Below are 15,116 nucleotides of genomic sequence, written 5' to 3'. Positions count from 1 at the left end.
AAAATCCCCATTCTCATTGAGAATGTATTCTAATAAAGGAAGACGAGAAAAGGTGTAAGACAGACAAGAAACAAAATGACTGTAAATGTCGAATGTGTTGAATGATGCTAAGCACTATGGAGAAGATAAGGCAGGCGAGAGGTGTGCCTGGTGTGAGAAGTGACCAGAAGGACTCTGGCTTTCCCTGAACGCAAGAGCCACTGAAACGCTCTGAGCATCACAGGCTGGTTTGTATTTTAACTGCATCTCTCTGGGTGCTGTACAGATACTGAACAAGAGAGGCAAGGAAATGAGCTCAGAGCAGAGACACTGCAACCATCCAGAGAAGAGAGGCTGGTGGCTGGAACAGGTGGGGGCAGTGGAGATGGTGAAGGGATCAGATTCCAGATGTAATCTGAATATGGAACCATCACGGTTTGCTGATGTGGGCTGAGAAGGAGAAAAGCCAAGGATAATGCCATGTTTTGTGTGCATGTTATTATATATACATATTTTTTAATCACATAGTTCTTGTATCAAATAATAGTAGTCCCCTGCCTCATCTTTTCCAATCCCTAATTCCTGCATTGCAAAGGCAAACACTTCAAATCTCTGAAGTGTTTCTTTTGGTATTTACTGCTGTATTTCTAAACACTACATTGATAGTGCTTGATTTTTTCTAGTTTTTATTTTCTTCTCTATCAGTACTACCAAAGTTGAAAATTTAATTTTCTTACACCTGCACACTGGCCTCACACAGCACACACACACCTTTATCTCCCCATTCCTTCCACAAATCACAATTTTCAGTGAACACATATTCAGGATATACTTCATAATGTCTACACAAATACTGTCCAAAACAGACTCAATATCCTTTTTCTTGGGTATTTCCCCCTAACTTTTTGCTTTTCTGTGTAACTATCAGTTCCTTCTCCAACAGTGAGACCACTCCCAACATGACCAAGGACAACAGGTCGTCTGGGCCCACTCTCTGCTGCAGTCTAGATCAGCTGCATTCCAGACCTCCTTGTACTGCTACGATCCTGGAGCATCCCTTCATGTTCCATCTGGGAATTCCTTCTGCCCTGCTCGTGTGCTGGATTTTATTTCCAGGATCTTTTGTGTTTGTTTCCCTCGTTTTGATGGAGCACATCCTCCAAGTAGACCCAACATAACATAGTGGAGGTGTTAAGACTCCCCAGGTTCAAATCCCAATCCTACCACCTACTCGTTGTGGGACCTTGCGAACTTACTTCTCCATACCTCAGTTTCCCAACTAGTAAAGCACAGAAATCACAGTATCACACTCATATTACATATGTGAGAGAAGAGAGAATACATACGCTAAATTGCTACAAGGACCACATAGTAATAAACAGCATGTAAGTGTCAGCTATGATTATGACTTCAGAGAATGTGACACAAAATGTGACACAGAGTATGTGACACAAGCTGAGCCAAATTTTTGCCACCACCTGTCTAAAAGTATTGATTGACAGTTCATATAGGAACAGAATTCAGAGCTGGGAGACTGTTTTCCCTCACCACCACAAGGCCATTACTCCACTGACTTCTTGCTTCCAGTACTGGAAGGAGAAGTATGGGGGCATTTTAATTCCTGAGCCTTCGTAAGCAACCTGTTTTTCTCCAGAAGCACTGGATATCTCGTCTTTATCTTTGGCCCTCCAATATTTCATTATATTGAGCCTCAATATGAGACTCTTCCTGCTCATTTGTCATGCATTCGGTGAGCTCTTCTTTCCATTCTAGAAACGCATGTCCTTCAGTTCTGGGAAGTACTTTGCGTTAATTCTTTATTTCCTATCCTCCAATTTCTCTGTTCTCCTTTCCCTAGAATTTGAATAGCTGCAGACCTTATAGGTTGACTCCTTTGTTCTCTTATTTTCTAAACTTCTGAGAGTTCTTCATCTTCTCTTTTATCTAATTATTAAAATTTCTGCTGTAACGTTTAACTTCTGAGAGCTCAATTTGATTCTGACTCTTTTTGTACCTACTATTCTTATCTCATGGTTACAACTTTATCTAAGAATACTAGCTAAATTTTTAATTGTAGGGTTTTTTTCCTTTCCCATATACTATAATTCCGTTGCTCTCAACTCCATTCTTACTATGTGGTTTGGTCTCGGTCTTTCATATTGGAAACTTCCCCAAACACCTGAGATCCTAAATGAACACGCATATTTATGAGTAAGGCAATAAGGAGCTAAAGGAAACTCACTGAAAGGGCAGGGCTTGTCAGTGGAACTTCATTTTAGGACAATATGGCAGTAAGCCAGTTTTTTCAGTGTTGGAATGCTAAATGTTAGTAACTGTACAGCTTTTCTCTCGGGTCAGTTCAGAGAAGAACTCTTCCATTCCTGAATTGGCAGTAAAAGCCCAGCTGCCAGCATCAGAGGAACCAAAGGAGAAGAGGACACAGAGGTCCCATTTGTCACACACACTCTCACTTGAATTGTCTGTTCTGAGTGAGTAGGGAATCTCACCTTGCCTGAGGGTAGACTCCCTCAGAAGTTTGTGTTCTGCGAGAGGGGAGACAGGAATGGGGGCCCACCTGCACAGGGAGAAGGAACCCCTGGACAACTTACCCTAATTGCAAGCACTCCTCCGTACTGTGGGCCCACCCCACAGCACGGCCCTTCCTAAGTGCTAAGCGTCCGCGTCCTCCACGGGCCCCTCACTGGTGACTCCTGAATGACTTTCTCCCCTCGCAGTAGTGACGGGGTTGATTTTTTTAAATCAGCATTGTTTCCAGGAAAATATTCTGCATTTTAAGAAGTCTGATGAACTGTACATTTAATTGGTACACTTAAGATGGTACACTTAACTGTACGCTTAAGATGATAAAGCTGAGACATTACTTTGCCAACAAAAGTCCGTCTAGTCAAGGGTATGGTTTTTCCAGTGGTCATGTATGCATGTGAGAGCTGGACTGTAAAGAAAGCTGAGCACTGAAGAATTGATGCTTTTGAACTGCAGGTGTTGGAGAAGACTCTTGAGTGTCCCTTGGACTGCAAGGAGGTCCAACCAGTCCATCCTAAAGGAAATCAGTCCTGAATATTCATTGGAAGGACTGATGTTGAAGCTGAAACTCCAATACTTTAGCCATCTGAATGCGAAGAGCTGACTCACTGGAAAAGACCCTGATGCTGGGAAAGATTGAAGGCGGGAGGAGAAGGGGACGACAGAGGATGAGATGGTTGGATGGCATCACTGACTCAATGGACGAGTTTAAGTAAACTCCGGGAGTTGATGACAGACAGGGAGGCCTGGCGTGCTGCAATCCATGTGGCCACAAAGAGTCGGACATGACTAAGGGACTGAATTGAACATGGCCCCAACCCATCAGAGCAAGACACAGATTTCCCCACAGTCAGTCCCTCCCATGAGGAAGCTTCCACAAGCCTCTTATCCTTATCCATCGGAGGGCAGACAGAATAGAAACTACAATTACAGAAAACCAATCACTTGGATCACAAGCTTGTCTCACTCAAGAAGCTACAAGCCATGCCATGTAGGGCCACCCAAGACAGCAGTCACAGTGGACAGTTCTTACTAAACATGGTCTACTGGAGAAAGGAATGGCAAACGACATCAGTATTCTTGCCTTGAGAACCTCATGAACAGTATGAAAAGGCAAAAAGATATGACACTGAAAGATAAACTCCCCAGATTGGTAGGTGCCCAATATGCTACTAGGGCAAAGTGGGGAAACAGCTCCAGAAAGAATGAAGAGACACCCTCTTCCAACAACACAAGAGACGAATCTAAACATGGACATCATCAGATGGTCAATACCGAAATCAGACTGATTATATTCTTTGCAGCTGAGGATGGTGAAGCTCTACAGAGTCAGCAAAAACAATACCAGGAGCAGACTGTGGCTCAGATCATGAACTCCTTATTGCAAAATTCAGAAATAAATTGAAGAAAGCAGGGCAAACCACTAGACCATTCAGGTATGACCTAAATCAAATCCCTAATGATTATACAGTGGTAGTGAGAGATAGATTCAAGGGATTAGATCTGATAGACAGAATGCCTAAAGAACTATGGACGGAGGTTTAACACTATACAGAAGGCAGTGATCAAAACCATCCCCAAGAAGTGAGCAAGTGACTGAAAGTTGCTCAGTCATGTCTGACTCTGCAACACCATGGACTGTGTATTCTTGCCCTCTCTTCTGCTTCTGTTAGGTCCATACCATTTCTGCCCTTTATTGAGCCCATCTTTGCATGAAATGTTCCCTCGTTATCTCTGATTTTCTTGAAGAGACCTCTAGTCTTTCCCATTCTGTTGTTTTCCTCTATTTCTTGCATTGATCACTGAGGAAGGCTTTCTTATCTCTCCTTGCTATCCTTTGGAACTCTGCATTCAGGTGCTTATATCTTTCCTTTTCTCTTTTGCTTTTCACTTCTCTTCTTTTCACAGCTATTTGTTATGCCTCCTCAGACAGCCATTTTGCCTTTTTGCATTTCTTTTTCTTGGGGATGGTCTTGATCCCTGTCTCCTGTACAATGTCATGAACCTCCATCCATAGTTCATCAGGCACTCTATCAGATAGGACACTCAAAGACTTTTATCTTGGTGGGCTCCAAAATCACTGCAGATGGTGACGCAGCCATGAAATTAAAAGACACTTGCTCCTTGGACAAAAAGCTATGACAAACCTAGACAGTGTATTAAAAAGCAGAGACATTACTTTACCCCATATAGTCAAAGCTATGGTTTTTTCAGTAGTCATGGATGGATGTGAGAGTTGGACAATAAAGAAAGCTGAGCACTGAAGAATTGATGCTTTTGGACTGTGGTGTTGGAGAAGACTCTTGAGAGTCCCTTGGACAGCAAGGAGATCAAACCAGTCAATCCTAAAGGAAATCAGTCCCGAATATTCATTGGAAGGGCTGATGCTGAAGCTGAAACTCCAATACTTTGGCCACCTAATGCAAAGAACTGACTCATTGGAAAAGACCCTGATACTGGGAAAGATTGAAGGCGGGAGGAGAAGGTGATGACAGAGAATGAGATGGTTGGATGGCATCACTGACTCACTGGACATGAGTTTGAGAAGCTCTGGGAGTTGGTGATGAACAGGGAAGCCTAGCGTGCTGCAGTTCATGGAGTCGCAAAGAGTCGGACATGACTGAGCAACTAAACTGAACTGAATGAACTGCCAATGTTCTAATAAAGGAATGAATTAACATGAGATAGTTAAAAATTAACCCTAACTTCGATGGAATACACCTTTAACCCGAAGTGTGATTTTCTAAAAATGTGTCCTTAATAAAAATTTCTACACTTTCAATATTCATAGCCATGTATATACCAAGGCCAATCCTTCAAAAAGTGTCCACAGGAATTCTTTTCCCACAAGTGTATATGATTAAAATTGAGTGGATCTAAATTACTCATTCCAGACTTTTCAATTTCTGATCTGGATCAAGCTGCTGGGGACAAAAGCAATCTCATGCAGCTTCCAATGAAGAGTCCCAATGCAACTGCCAAATGTATTCAATTGCTCAAGCTCTGCAGGACTTAGTGGAAAATTAAAGAAAACTCGGTTTGGGATTAACTTAATCTTCTTCTCGAGTTTATGGTAAGAACAGAGCTGGTCCCATTTTTACCTGTCTGAATGTTTGTTCCATAAATGAACAGAATTACAAATTCAAAAGTTTATCATTTCATAAAAAGTAGTATCAAATGACAAGTGATAATTACATTTTGAAATAGCACTCACCTACTTAATCAAAGTAGGTGTAAATATATGCCGAATGACCAATTTGAGGAAAGATTTTTTACAAGGACTTCACAGTGCAAGATGATCTTTTCTTTTTTTTTCTCATGCATGTGGTTGAGACATATAAGTTAATGTTCCAAGTAAAATGTCTGTTCAGCTGCCCAGCTAAAAAACATCATGGCACCAACACTCAGTGTTCTATGGTATTAAAAGATAATGTAGGGCTTTCCTGGAGGCCCAGTGATGAGAATTCACCTGCCAATGCAGAAGACAGAAGTTCAATCCCTGGTCTGGAAGATCCCACATGCAGTGGAACAACTACTAAGGGCATGCACAACTACTGCGCCTGTGCTCTGGAGCCTGTGAGCCACAGTGACAGGCCCACAGGCCACAGCTACCGAAGCCTGCACACCTAGAACCCGCGCTCAGCAACTAGAGAAGCCACTACAGTGGAGAAGCTTGTGCACCCCAACGAAGAGCAGCCCCCCACTCCCCGCAACTAGAGAAAAACCCGTGCAGCAATAAATATCCAGCACAGTCAAAAATAAACTTAAAAAAAATTTTTTTGGAGGTAATATAGATGAAAGAGAAATGCCAGCAGTATTTTTCTCTAAATATCTGTTTTAATATGCCAGGAAGTTATTAAATGGGTAAACTGTTACCAAAGTAACCTGCCTTTAAGAAATGCTTTTTCAGACCCAAGGATGCCAGAAGGTAGGATACCACCACTTGAACCATAAATGTGTGACATAGAATCTGATGCACAGAGAGTGTTTACCAACAAACAATGATATTGTGTATCCCAGCACATGGATCAAGCTGTGATTGCTCCCTGCAGTAACGAATGTTTCTGTTATACCATTTTCAGCAATACATGAACATGTTATAAATTTACAAATGTTTCACAAAAACAAATCAAGCAAAGTCCAGATGAAATATGCCAAACTCTGAAATGCAGATATAAATATCTGACATAAAATGCTGGAATGATGTTTTCACCAGGGAATTTACAAACTTGAGGTTACCGGACACAACTTGCCAAAGCAGAGTATCATGGAACATTTTGCCTTTTGGAATAATGAAGACTTGAGAAAAATTATTTGGAATGAGTATTACTCCTTAATCTTCTAATTCCCAAAGAAACATGTGTTGAAACAGCACACAGGGCAGTTAATCTACATAAATTTTAGGAAGGGTATCCACAGGAAAAGGAAGGGCACACTCAAGTTGGGTAATATGATGGTAGTAGTTCCAAGGATTTTACAAAGGTCTGGGCAAGACCGGGACCAACAAGAGACAGTACAGCATCCCCCAGCCGGCAATACTCTGAAGCCACGACCCGCCTGTTTCCAAGGGGGTGAGGGATGAAAGTGGTAACTGAAAGTAGACAGAGATGGCCAGATCTTGAGGAGGGGTACAGTGACTCCACAAGAGGAAGCCAGGAAAATAAACACTCCAAACTCGTTCCTCTCCTGCCTACAAAATGCCTTCCCATCTCTCTCACAGCCCGCCCCATTCAGAAGTCAGAGGGCAAGGGAGCCTGTCACTGTTCATGAAAGCCAGGTTTCCAGGGCACAAGGGACAGGACCAGGTAAGGAAGGATGGACTGGATCTGGAGGGCAAATCACCATGTGAGGTCAATTTCAGCTTTTTGTCCTGCTCTTCTTTACCAACAAGTAAAGAACCGTCACAACATGAACCTTTTCAAGAGATATCTGGAAATGACTGAATTATCAAGACTAACTAATGAAGAGCTTCCTGTAATCTGTGGAGAAGCTTTACCCAAATCGGGGCCAAAGGTTACCTCTGCATCTGGCAGACCGACCAAAGTCCTTGAAGTTCCTACCAACAGTCCCATCTCATCTGAGATTTGCAGTTAACTAATACGCTATTCAACTTCTCTTTGATCTGCATGGTGAGAAAACCCTCCCTGTGGTGTGTTTAATTTTGCGAGAAAGAGAACACTTCAAACAACTTTCACAGTTTAAATTCCACAGAGGTTTGCATAATACCCAAAGATGAAATCATGTTATGGTAAAGAGCCCCTTGAACTGTTTCCAGGCCGAAATACTGGAGTGGGTAGCCCCTCCCCTCTCTAGGGGATCTTCCCAACCAAGGGATCGAACCCAGGTCTCCCGCACTGTAGGCAGATTCTTTACCAGCTGAGCCACCAGGGAAGCCCCAGTAAAGATCCCCTTGAATTATTTTCACCGTATTTCAGAAAACAGTTATTTCTTACCAGTATTTCTATACAAAAAGTAATGCGTCTATACATTGCAAGATTTCATTTAAGTGATGCCCCAAGACCTGGCAATATTAGCCAATAACGACACACATCAAAATAATGGTTACTTCTGATGGGAAGAGGGCTTAGACTCAGAACAGAATGAGGGAAACTTCAGTGATGCTGCTAGAAACCTCCTGTTATCCAGACCGTGTTTTACATCTGGATACAAAATCACACATACACGAAGAATCACTGAGCTGTACAATTAAGATCAGTACACTTTACATGTTTCACTACTTACAGAGGTTTACTATATCTTAATTTAGAAAGAAAATACCCTATTAAGTGACTTTCACAGTTACCTCCTCAGCAAGTATCTTAACGATGAAAAGGTTTGGGTTTACACACTGACTACCGGGTCAACAAACTACGGCCCCCCAGGCTGCTCATCCCTTTTATACACGGACTTTCACTGGAACACGGCCACTGGCTGCTTTCACATAGTTGGAGAGTTGTAGCAGAAACCTACGAAGTGCAAAGCATAAAGTATTTACTATCCGACCCTTTAAGAAAAAGTGGGTCACTCCCTGACTTCAACTTCAATTCATATATTTAAACAGTCCCTTTGTAGGAATATTTCAAATCTGTTTCACCCGAATACCAAAATAAGAGGAGAGAGACTCAAAAGACAGCTTAGTAAATCAGTCAGTTAACTGTAATCAAGAATTTCAGAAAACGCTAACATGGGGGTGGCAGCATTTTGCCTTGAGCTGCACCATGGGTTTAAGACAGATCAAAAACTAGCACTTAATTTGGCCTCACAAACTGCTAATTTTTCATTTTTGTTATTGCCAATATTTTAAAAATAGGAGCATATGCTTTTTTAAAAAATTAAGAATTCTGGCATCTCACTAAAAAATGAAAGAAGATGGAGCGACATTAGAAAAATATTCCTACGAAGTAACAATGAACTGAGGTGACACCAGTGATGCTAAGGCTAAGATGTAGCTGACACTTTGTGCTGTGCTTGCACTGCCACGGTTTTAAATTTTTATTTTATATTGGAGTACAATGGAACTAACAACACTGTTAATCAGCTGTCCCCCTTTCTCATCACAGAGCTGACAGGAAAATGAAATACTGCTTCTGTGTCTACATGAAAAGTAGGAAAATATAAATCAGATAGAGGGTCAGGGACTTCTTACCACTCAGCTCACTCGTTACCTGACTATCCTGTGAATTTGCAACCTCAGGTTTAAGCAATGGCCTCTAGGGAAAACAGCAGAGAGGATCCAGAGATATCAACAGACCAGAAAAAGGTAATAGTTAACCATATTCTTTCAAATATCAAGTGGTAGGGATCACCCCAATATCTTCTAAAGCAGCCCTACTCCTATTTGGGGGCAATTCTGCCTGTTAAAAAAAGATTCTTTGTATAATTTTTGCAACCTCTTACCAGTCTACCATTGTTTCAAGACAAAAAGACTAAAAAAGGAAGAATCTCTTCCTTAAACTGATTAGAAATGCGTCTTTCTTCCCACACCTTGCTGCTGTTGTTTAGTCGCTAAGTCATGTCCAACTCTTGGCGATCACAAGGACACAGGCTCCTCTGTGCATGGAATTCTCCAGGAAAGAATACTGCAGTGGGTTGCCATTTCCTTCTCCAGCGGGTCTTCCCGACCCAGGGATCAAACCAGCATTTCCTGCATTGGCAGGTGGAATCTTTACCACTGAGTCACCAGGGCCTTAACTGTATAGCCGACAAATTTAACCTCTCTTCCACCACAAAGTTCTCTCTTTATCTACAGTTACCCAGACCCCCAACAAGAGTCTCCTTTCTCAAGGACTAGAATAAAAGCCAGACTTTCACCTCTCTTGCCTCTGAGTATTCATTCAATGGGCAAATCTTGATTGAGCACCCACCACAAGCACTATTTCTAGACTCTGAGGACACATCAGTGAGCTATGCTCCTGCCTTGTGGAACGTACACTAAATTAAATTATTATGTCTCTCTAACAACGTAGCATAAGCTCTCATTAGACTTTCCAGTAGCCATACTACAATACTGTTATTGTACTTATAGTCCACCAAATTCCCTAATTCTACCAGATATACACTGCTCAAACTGCTCAAGCAACTGAGTTTCAAATTTCTTTATGGTCATCATTATCTTTTAGAATAAGATGAGTATTAATTTTTTAGAGTCAGCCTTTTTCTTCAGTCTGTCAAGAACTTCCAGAACACAAATTTCCTCTCCATCTGAATGTACACCCTATCCCTTCTGTTTCTTACTGTCTGTAAATCTGACAAATATACCTCTTGGCAGAGTCATCAAAGTTGGTCATGAAGACTGTTGGACAGGAGAGTGCTGAGGTCACTAAGAACCCCATAGCATTTCACCAGCATCCACCCAGACAGACATGGATTCGTCACTCAGTCCTCATGGCTTCTCTCTCAACAGGCTGAGTCTACCTGGTTATCTTATATTTACATCTGTACACAAGAATATTATTATGTTTAGGTCAAACACCATCCTAAAGTTCAGATACAATATGTTCACCAGTATTCCCTAATCACCTTGGGGAAAAAGGAATGGAAGGAGAAAAGCTAAAAAGAAAGAACACTGGGGTTTCCCTGGTGATTCAGAGGTGGCAAATCCGCCTGCCAAAGCAGGAGACACAGGCTCAATCCCTGATCCAGAAAGATTCCACATGCTGCAGAGCAACGAAGCCCATGCGCCACAACTAGAGCCTGTGCCCTAGAGTCCAAGCTCACAACAAGAGAAGCCACTGCAATGAGCAGCCCACACATCACAACCAGAGAGCAGCCCCTGCACTCCACAAGCACAGCAAAAACCAGCACAGCCAAAAATAATTTTTTTTTTTTTTTACAAAAACGAAGAACAATGGAGGGAGGTCACAGTATAGCTATAATAATAAATACTATTCCAAAATAAACCAGAAATCTTTAAAATACTAGGCATATTTTAAAAAAGAAAAAAGTTTATAAGATGGTAATCAAACCACTATTTTAAAAAGGCATGCTGTCTTTAAGACAGGGCTTCCCAAAGGTGGCTCAGTGGAAAAGAATGTGCCTGCTGCTGCAGGAGACTCAGGTTCAATCTCTGGGTCAGAAAGATCCCCTGCAGGAGGAAATGGCAACCCACTCTAGTATTCCTGCCTGGAAAACTCCACGGACAGGGGAGCCTGGTGGGCTACAGTCCATTGGGTTGCAAAAAAGGGTCAGACAAGACTGAGCGTGTGCCCTCCCCCACACACACAAAATGAACTTTCATACACACTACAGCTTTGGCCATGGTAGAGCTGAAGACAATCAGTAAATTTAATCACTGGAAACAATGTTCTACTGTTAAAGCCAAACCACCTCTTCCCCCAACTAAAAGCTTTTGCCTTCAATACAGTCAATGATGGTTATTTAAAAAATGGAAATGTCTTTGATTTCCACAACTATACCTGAACTCTAAAATTCTACCATTCTCATTAGGGGGTCAAGCTGAAATCATATTTTAAAATGTTAATACATATGAATAAGGCACAAAGCATGACATGCAAAATAACCTTTAGCACTTGGAACTGAAATGAAATAAAATGGTAATGCATGAATATGATAGTAACTGTTGTCCAGCACAAATTCTGAAAACATGTCATGCATTTTAAGTGAATCTTATACTTTAAATAAACTTTGAGTTTCATCTTCAAGCTTTAGAGTTAACATCCAGCAAAAGTCATTATACAGACACAACCTGGGATTGTTGATAACTTGGCAAAAGCTAGGTTATAACTGAGGTTTTTCCCCCCACTGAAAACAAAAGTTTAACCCAACAGCATTATTATCAGGTTTATGTGAGGCACAATAACTTTAAGAAAGTAACCTATAAATACTTTAAATCTATTTGTATAGAGAAGTGTTGTTATAAATTATTTAAAAAATGCTACTAGCCAAATTTTGACTATTCATACCTTTTTAGTCTAGATGTTAAACCTACCTTGAAAATAACAAAATTGTGACTTATTGCAAAATACTCTAAATTCATCATTTTTCAGTAAATTCCCAAAGCAAAGAGTAATAGCTTTATTTCACTACTAAGGTAATTAAAGCACAACACTTCACTCTGTCTTACATCATCTAAGACACTTAAAAGGTTTCTGTTTTACAGTTCAGTGAAGGTGTCTTAAATATAAGCACTACTTATACAAAACGTGGACTTACACCCTGTCATGCTATATCCTAGTGCTGTAATTCTCCTTCTCTCAAAACTCAGTTTGAGAAGTGGGGAATGTTAACCTCCAGAGCACTTCGCCCTCCAAACTACTTACCTGAATATATTTCCGCTGTGTCTCATCGTTTAAAACATGTGCAACATGCTTGGAAAAAATCTTTTCCCTGCCAGTTCTGGCATGGATGCCAACCATAGTGACACCAATGGGCCAAGGGGCGTTTCCAATGGCCATCTGGAGATAGGCATCATTAGCCTAAAGAGAAAGTTTAAGTAGAGATAAGAAAGGCAGAAATATTATGTTCGTCCAAATTTTTCATTTAAAGTATTTCACAGCCCTACATGATGTAATTTTCATCCATTTTTTAGGCATGTTGAAAATATTACTATTCCCATTATTCAAACAAAAGAAATTAAAACAGGGGTGACTGATTGCTTGCCCAGGACCGCAAATATCTGTGGAGAAACAGAAATCAACGCTAACTAACCCAGTGAGTAAAAAGACAAACATTCCTTGCAGCCGTCAGGCACTAAATTTTAATGCAGCTCAGCTCTGAAAGTACTAGGCAGGAAACCTGATGCACTGATAGACTCCAGTCTGAGTCTCTGTTAGGCCCTGTCTCCTCCATAGGCGGTCACAGGGAAGACAGCGGCTAACTAATTTCTCATAATCCCACCTGAGGCTACATCCTCTCCCCACACAGCAGTGTGGACCTCTGAAAGCAGTGTGGGCTCTGTGTGCTGGGACCATCACATTGGTCCCAAAGCAGATGTGTAAACAGATTAAAAACTGGCCCTCAAATAGCTCAAGGATGAGATCGTTTCACTTTGGCCCCCCCGAAACCTCCCACCTGCCGAGAATCTTAAAAATAAAAGCTACAGTTCCCCTGGTGGCTCAGTGGCAAAGAATCCACCTCCCAATGCAGCAGACACGGGTTCGATCCCTGGTCCAAGAAGAGCCCAGGTGCCGTGGAGCGACTAAGCCCATGCACCTTAACTGCTGAGCCTGTGCTCCAGAGCCGGGAGCCGCAGCTACTGAAGCCCACGGGCCCAGAGCCCACGCTCGGCAAGAGAGGCCACCACAGTGACAAGCCTGCAAGCCCCAGCTAGAGAGCAGCCCCCGCTCACTGCACGCAGACAGAGCCTGTGCAGCAATGACGACCCAGCACAGCCAACGAATAAATAAAATTATATTTTAAAAATTTCAAGGCTACAAAATGAGAAGACAGAAAGCAATGAAGACAAACGGCTGTTTCTAAACCAAGCATGGCTGCTCGTGGAGGGAAAGAAGGAAAAACACAAAACAGAAAGCAAGTAAATTCTAGAAGACCCAATGGTGTCAGAGAGGCTTATACAGCCAGGACTCAAAGAGATTTCAATTTTAAAAATCAAACACCTATGAGATTGATAATGTAGAATTTTAGAAGGGCATATACACATTTTTTATCACTGATACTTGTGCATGAGAAATCACTGGATATTAACTGATAAAATTTCCAATATTTGGTTTCCCCCAATTTTCAAAGAAAACTGTCCAAATATTAAAGTTTTAGTTCTGTCTGTACTTTATATAAAATAAACTTTACCAGCTTCTCAGATAATATATGAGAGTGAAAAAAGTACCAAGGAGAAGCCATGGGCTTGCACAGACAAGTGACCTGAATTCTCTCTGTAGTGATGGTGACCTTATCCATCCATCTCAAGGGGATCACCCTTCGTAAGCAACAGGCAACTCACAGAAACTACCCAAAATTAAAGCTGACACTCATAAAACAGAACACTTTCTTTGACTAACAAACTGGCCCCCAGGCAGAGGGAGTAGCTCATCAGGGAGCCCTCCAATCAGCCAGGATCACCGAGCTAAGGGCAGACACTCAGAGCACAGCAATAAGCAACGGCTTCCCAGCTTTCCTGGATCAGCCTATCTACTGCTCCGGAACTGTCACTGAAGGTGCTGCCGGAAGTCCTCCCCTCCTCCTCCTCCTCTCTTGGAAGGCACAGCCCATGGAAGCCTCCCTCCTCAGACTTGGCTGACGGCCCACGAGCACAGGCATACTTCCAAGGCGGATAACGGTACAGGGGGCCCTTCTCATCCTGTTCATCACCACCAACTGAAAGCCTTTCACACACCTTTCTAAACTCTGCCCTCAGAGCACATGGACACCAGATCTCTCTCCTCAGCCACCTCCTCCCCGAGTCCATTCAGAAGAAGGACACTGCAGCAAGGGGAAGAGTGCTCCCTTACTAGGCTCTGCTATGTTGCAGTCCTGAAAAGGGAGCAAGGAATTCTGGCAGCCTGACCTGGAACATTTTCTCAGAGAAACCAGCATAAAGGTGGTTAAATTCCATGGAATCATTAGTTCAACAGTTTAGCTATATGATAGATTAAGTAGGCTTTTACAGCTGGCCTGAGAAACTGATCTAATAACATTGCTTCTACGGGACAATTTGTTCCAAGCCATAATCAACCATCTATAAACTTAGAAATTCAGTCCCATTCACGAAAGGAATACTGCCTATATCCAATCTGTGCTCTGCAGAATCTTTATACCTTCCTTCAAAATGACTAAAAAATAAAATGTGGTCTAAAAGTTTTTTTATTTATTCACACCTAACAATATTCATTCATATCTAATAATAAATTATAAAATGCAAAGTTTTAAAAAATTTTTTCCACATTTATTCTTAAATCTGCTATTATAATACCCCCACATGAGATGAACTCATTATGCACACAATCTAGATACACTCATAATTTTGATGCACAGCATGGTAATGTACCTTCACGTATTCCCTCTGTAACATGAATTTAATAATATCTGTTATGGATTCTTTAATATCAGCAGGAAGGTTCTGGAAAAGGAAAAAAAATAATTATGGAAGCTCAGTATGTAGTTATAGATCACATTTTTCC

The 15,116-nt window shown here is 41.6% G+C and overlaps 1 protein-coding gene across 18 annotated transcripts in view; it reads right to left on the bottom strand.

Moving 5' to 3' along the window:
• The window catches only part of PRPF18 (pre-mRNA processing factor 18), a 72,724-nt gene that overhangs the window by 24,558 nt on the left and 33,050 nt on the right, over positions 1-15,116 (bottom strand). For 16 of the 18 annotated variants that reach the window (XM_020881341.2, XM_070472089.1, XM_070472096.1 and 13 more), the window contains 2 exons: positions 14,984-15,055; positions 12,303-12,458 (listed from right to left, as the gene is read on the bottom strand). In XM_020881341.2, the coding sequence (XP_020737000.1) occupies positions 12,303-12,458; positions 14,984-15,055 (228 nt within the window). Of the gene's footprint in view, positions 1-8,252; positions 8,490-12,302; positions 12,459-14,983; positions 15,056-15,116 lie in introns of those variants that run through there. The other 2 variants (XM_020881338.2, XM_020881339.2) reach the window with 1 other exon arrangement.

This window comes from Odocoileus virginianus, chromosome 9 (genome assembly GCF_023699985.2).
Source record: "Odocoileus virginianus isolate 20LAN1187 ecotype Illinois chromosome 9, Ovbor_1.2, whole genome shotgun sequence".
Taxonomy (NCBI): domain Eukaryota; kingdom Metazoa; phylum Chordata; class Mammalia; order Artiodactyla; family Cervidae; genus Odocoileus; species Odocoileus virginianus.
This window is presented reverse-complemented; position numbering and strand designations above follow the sequence as displayed.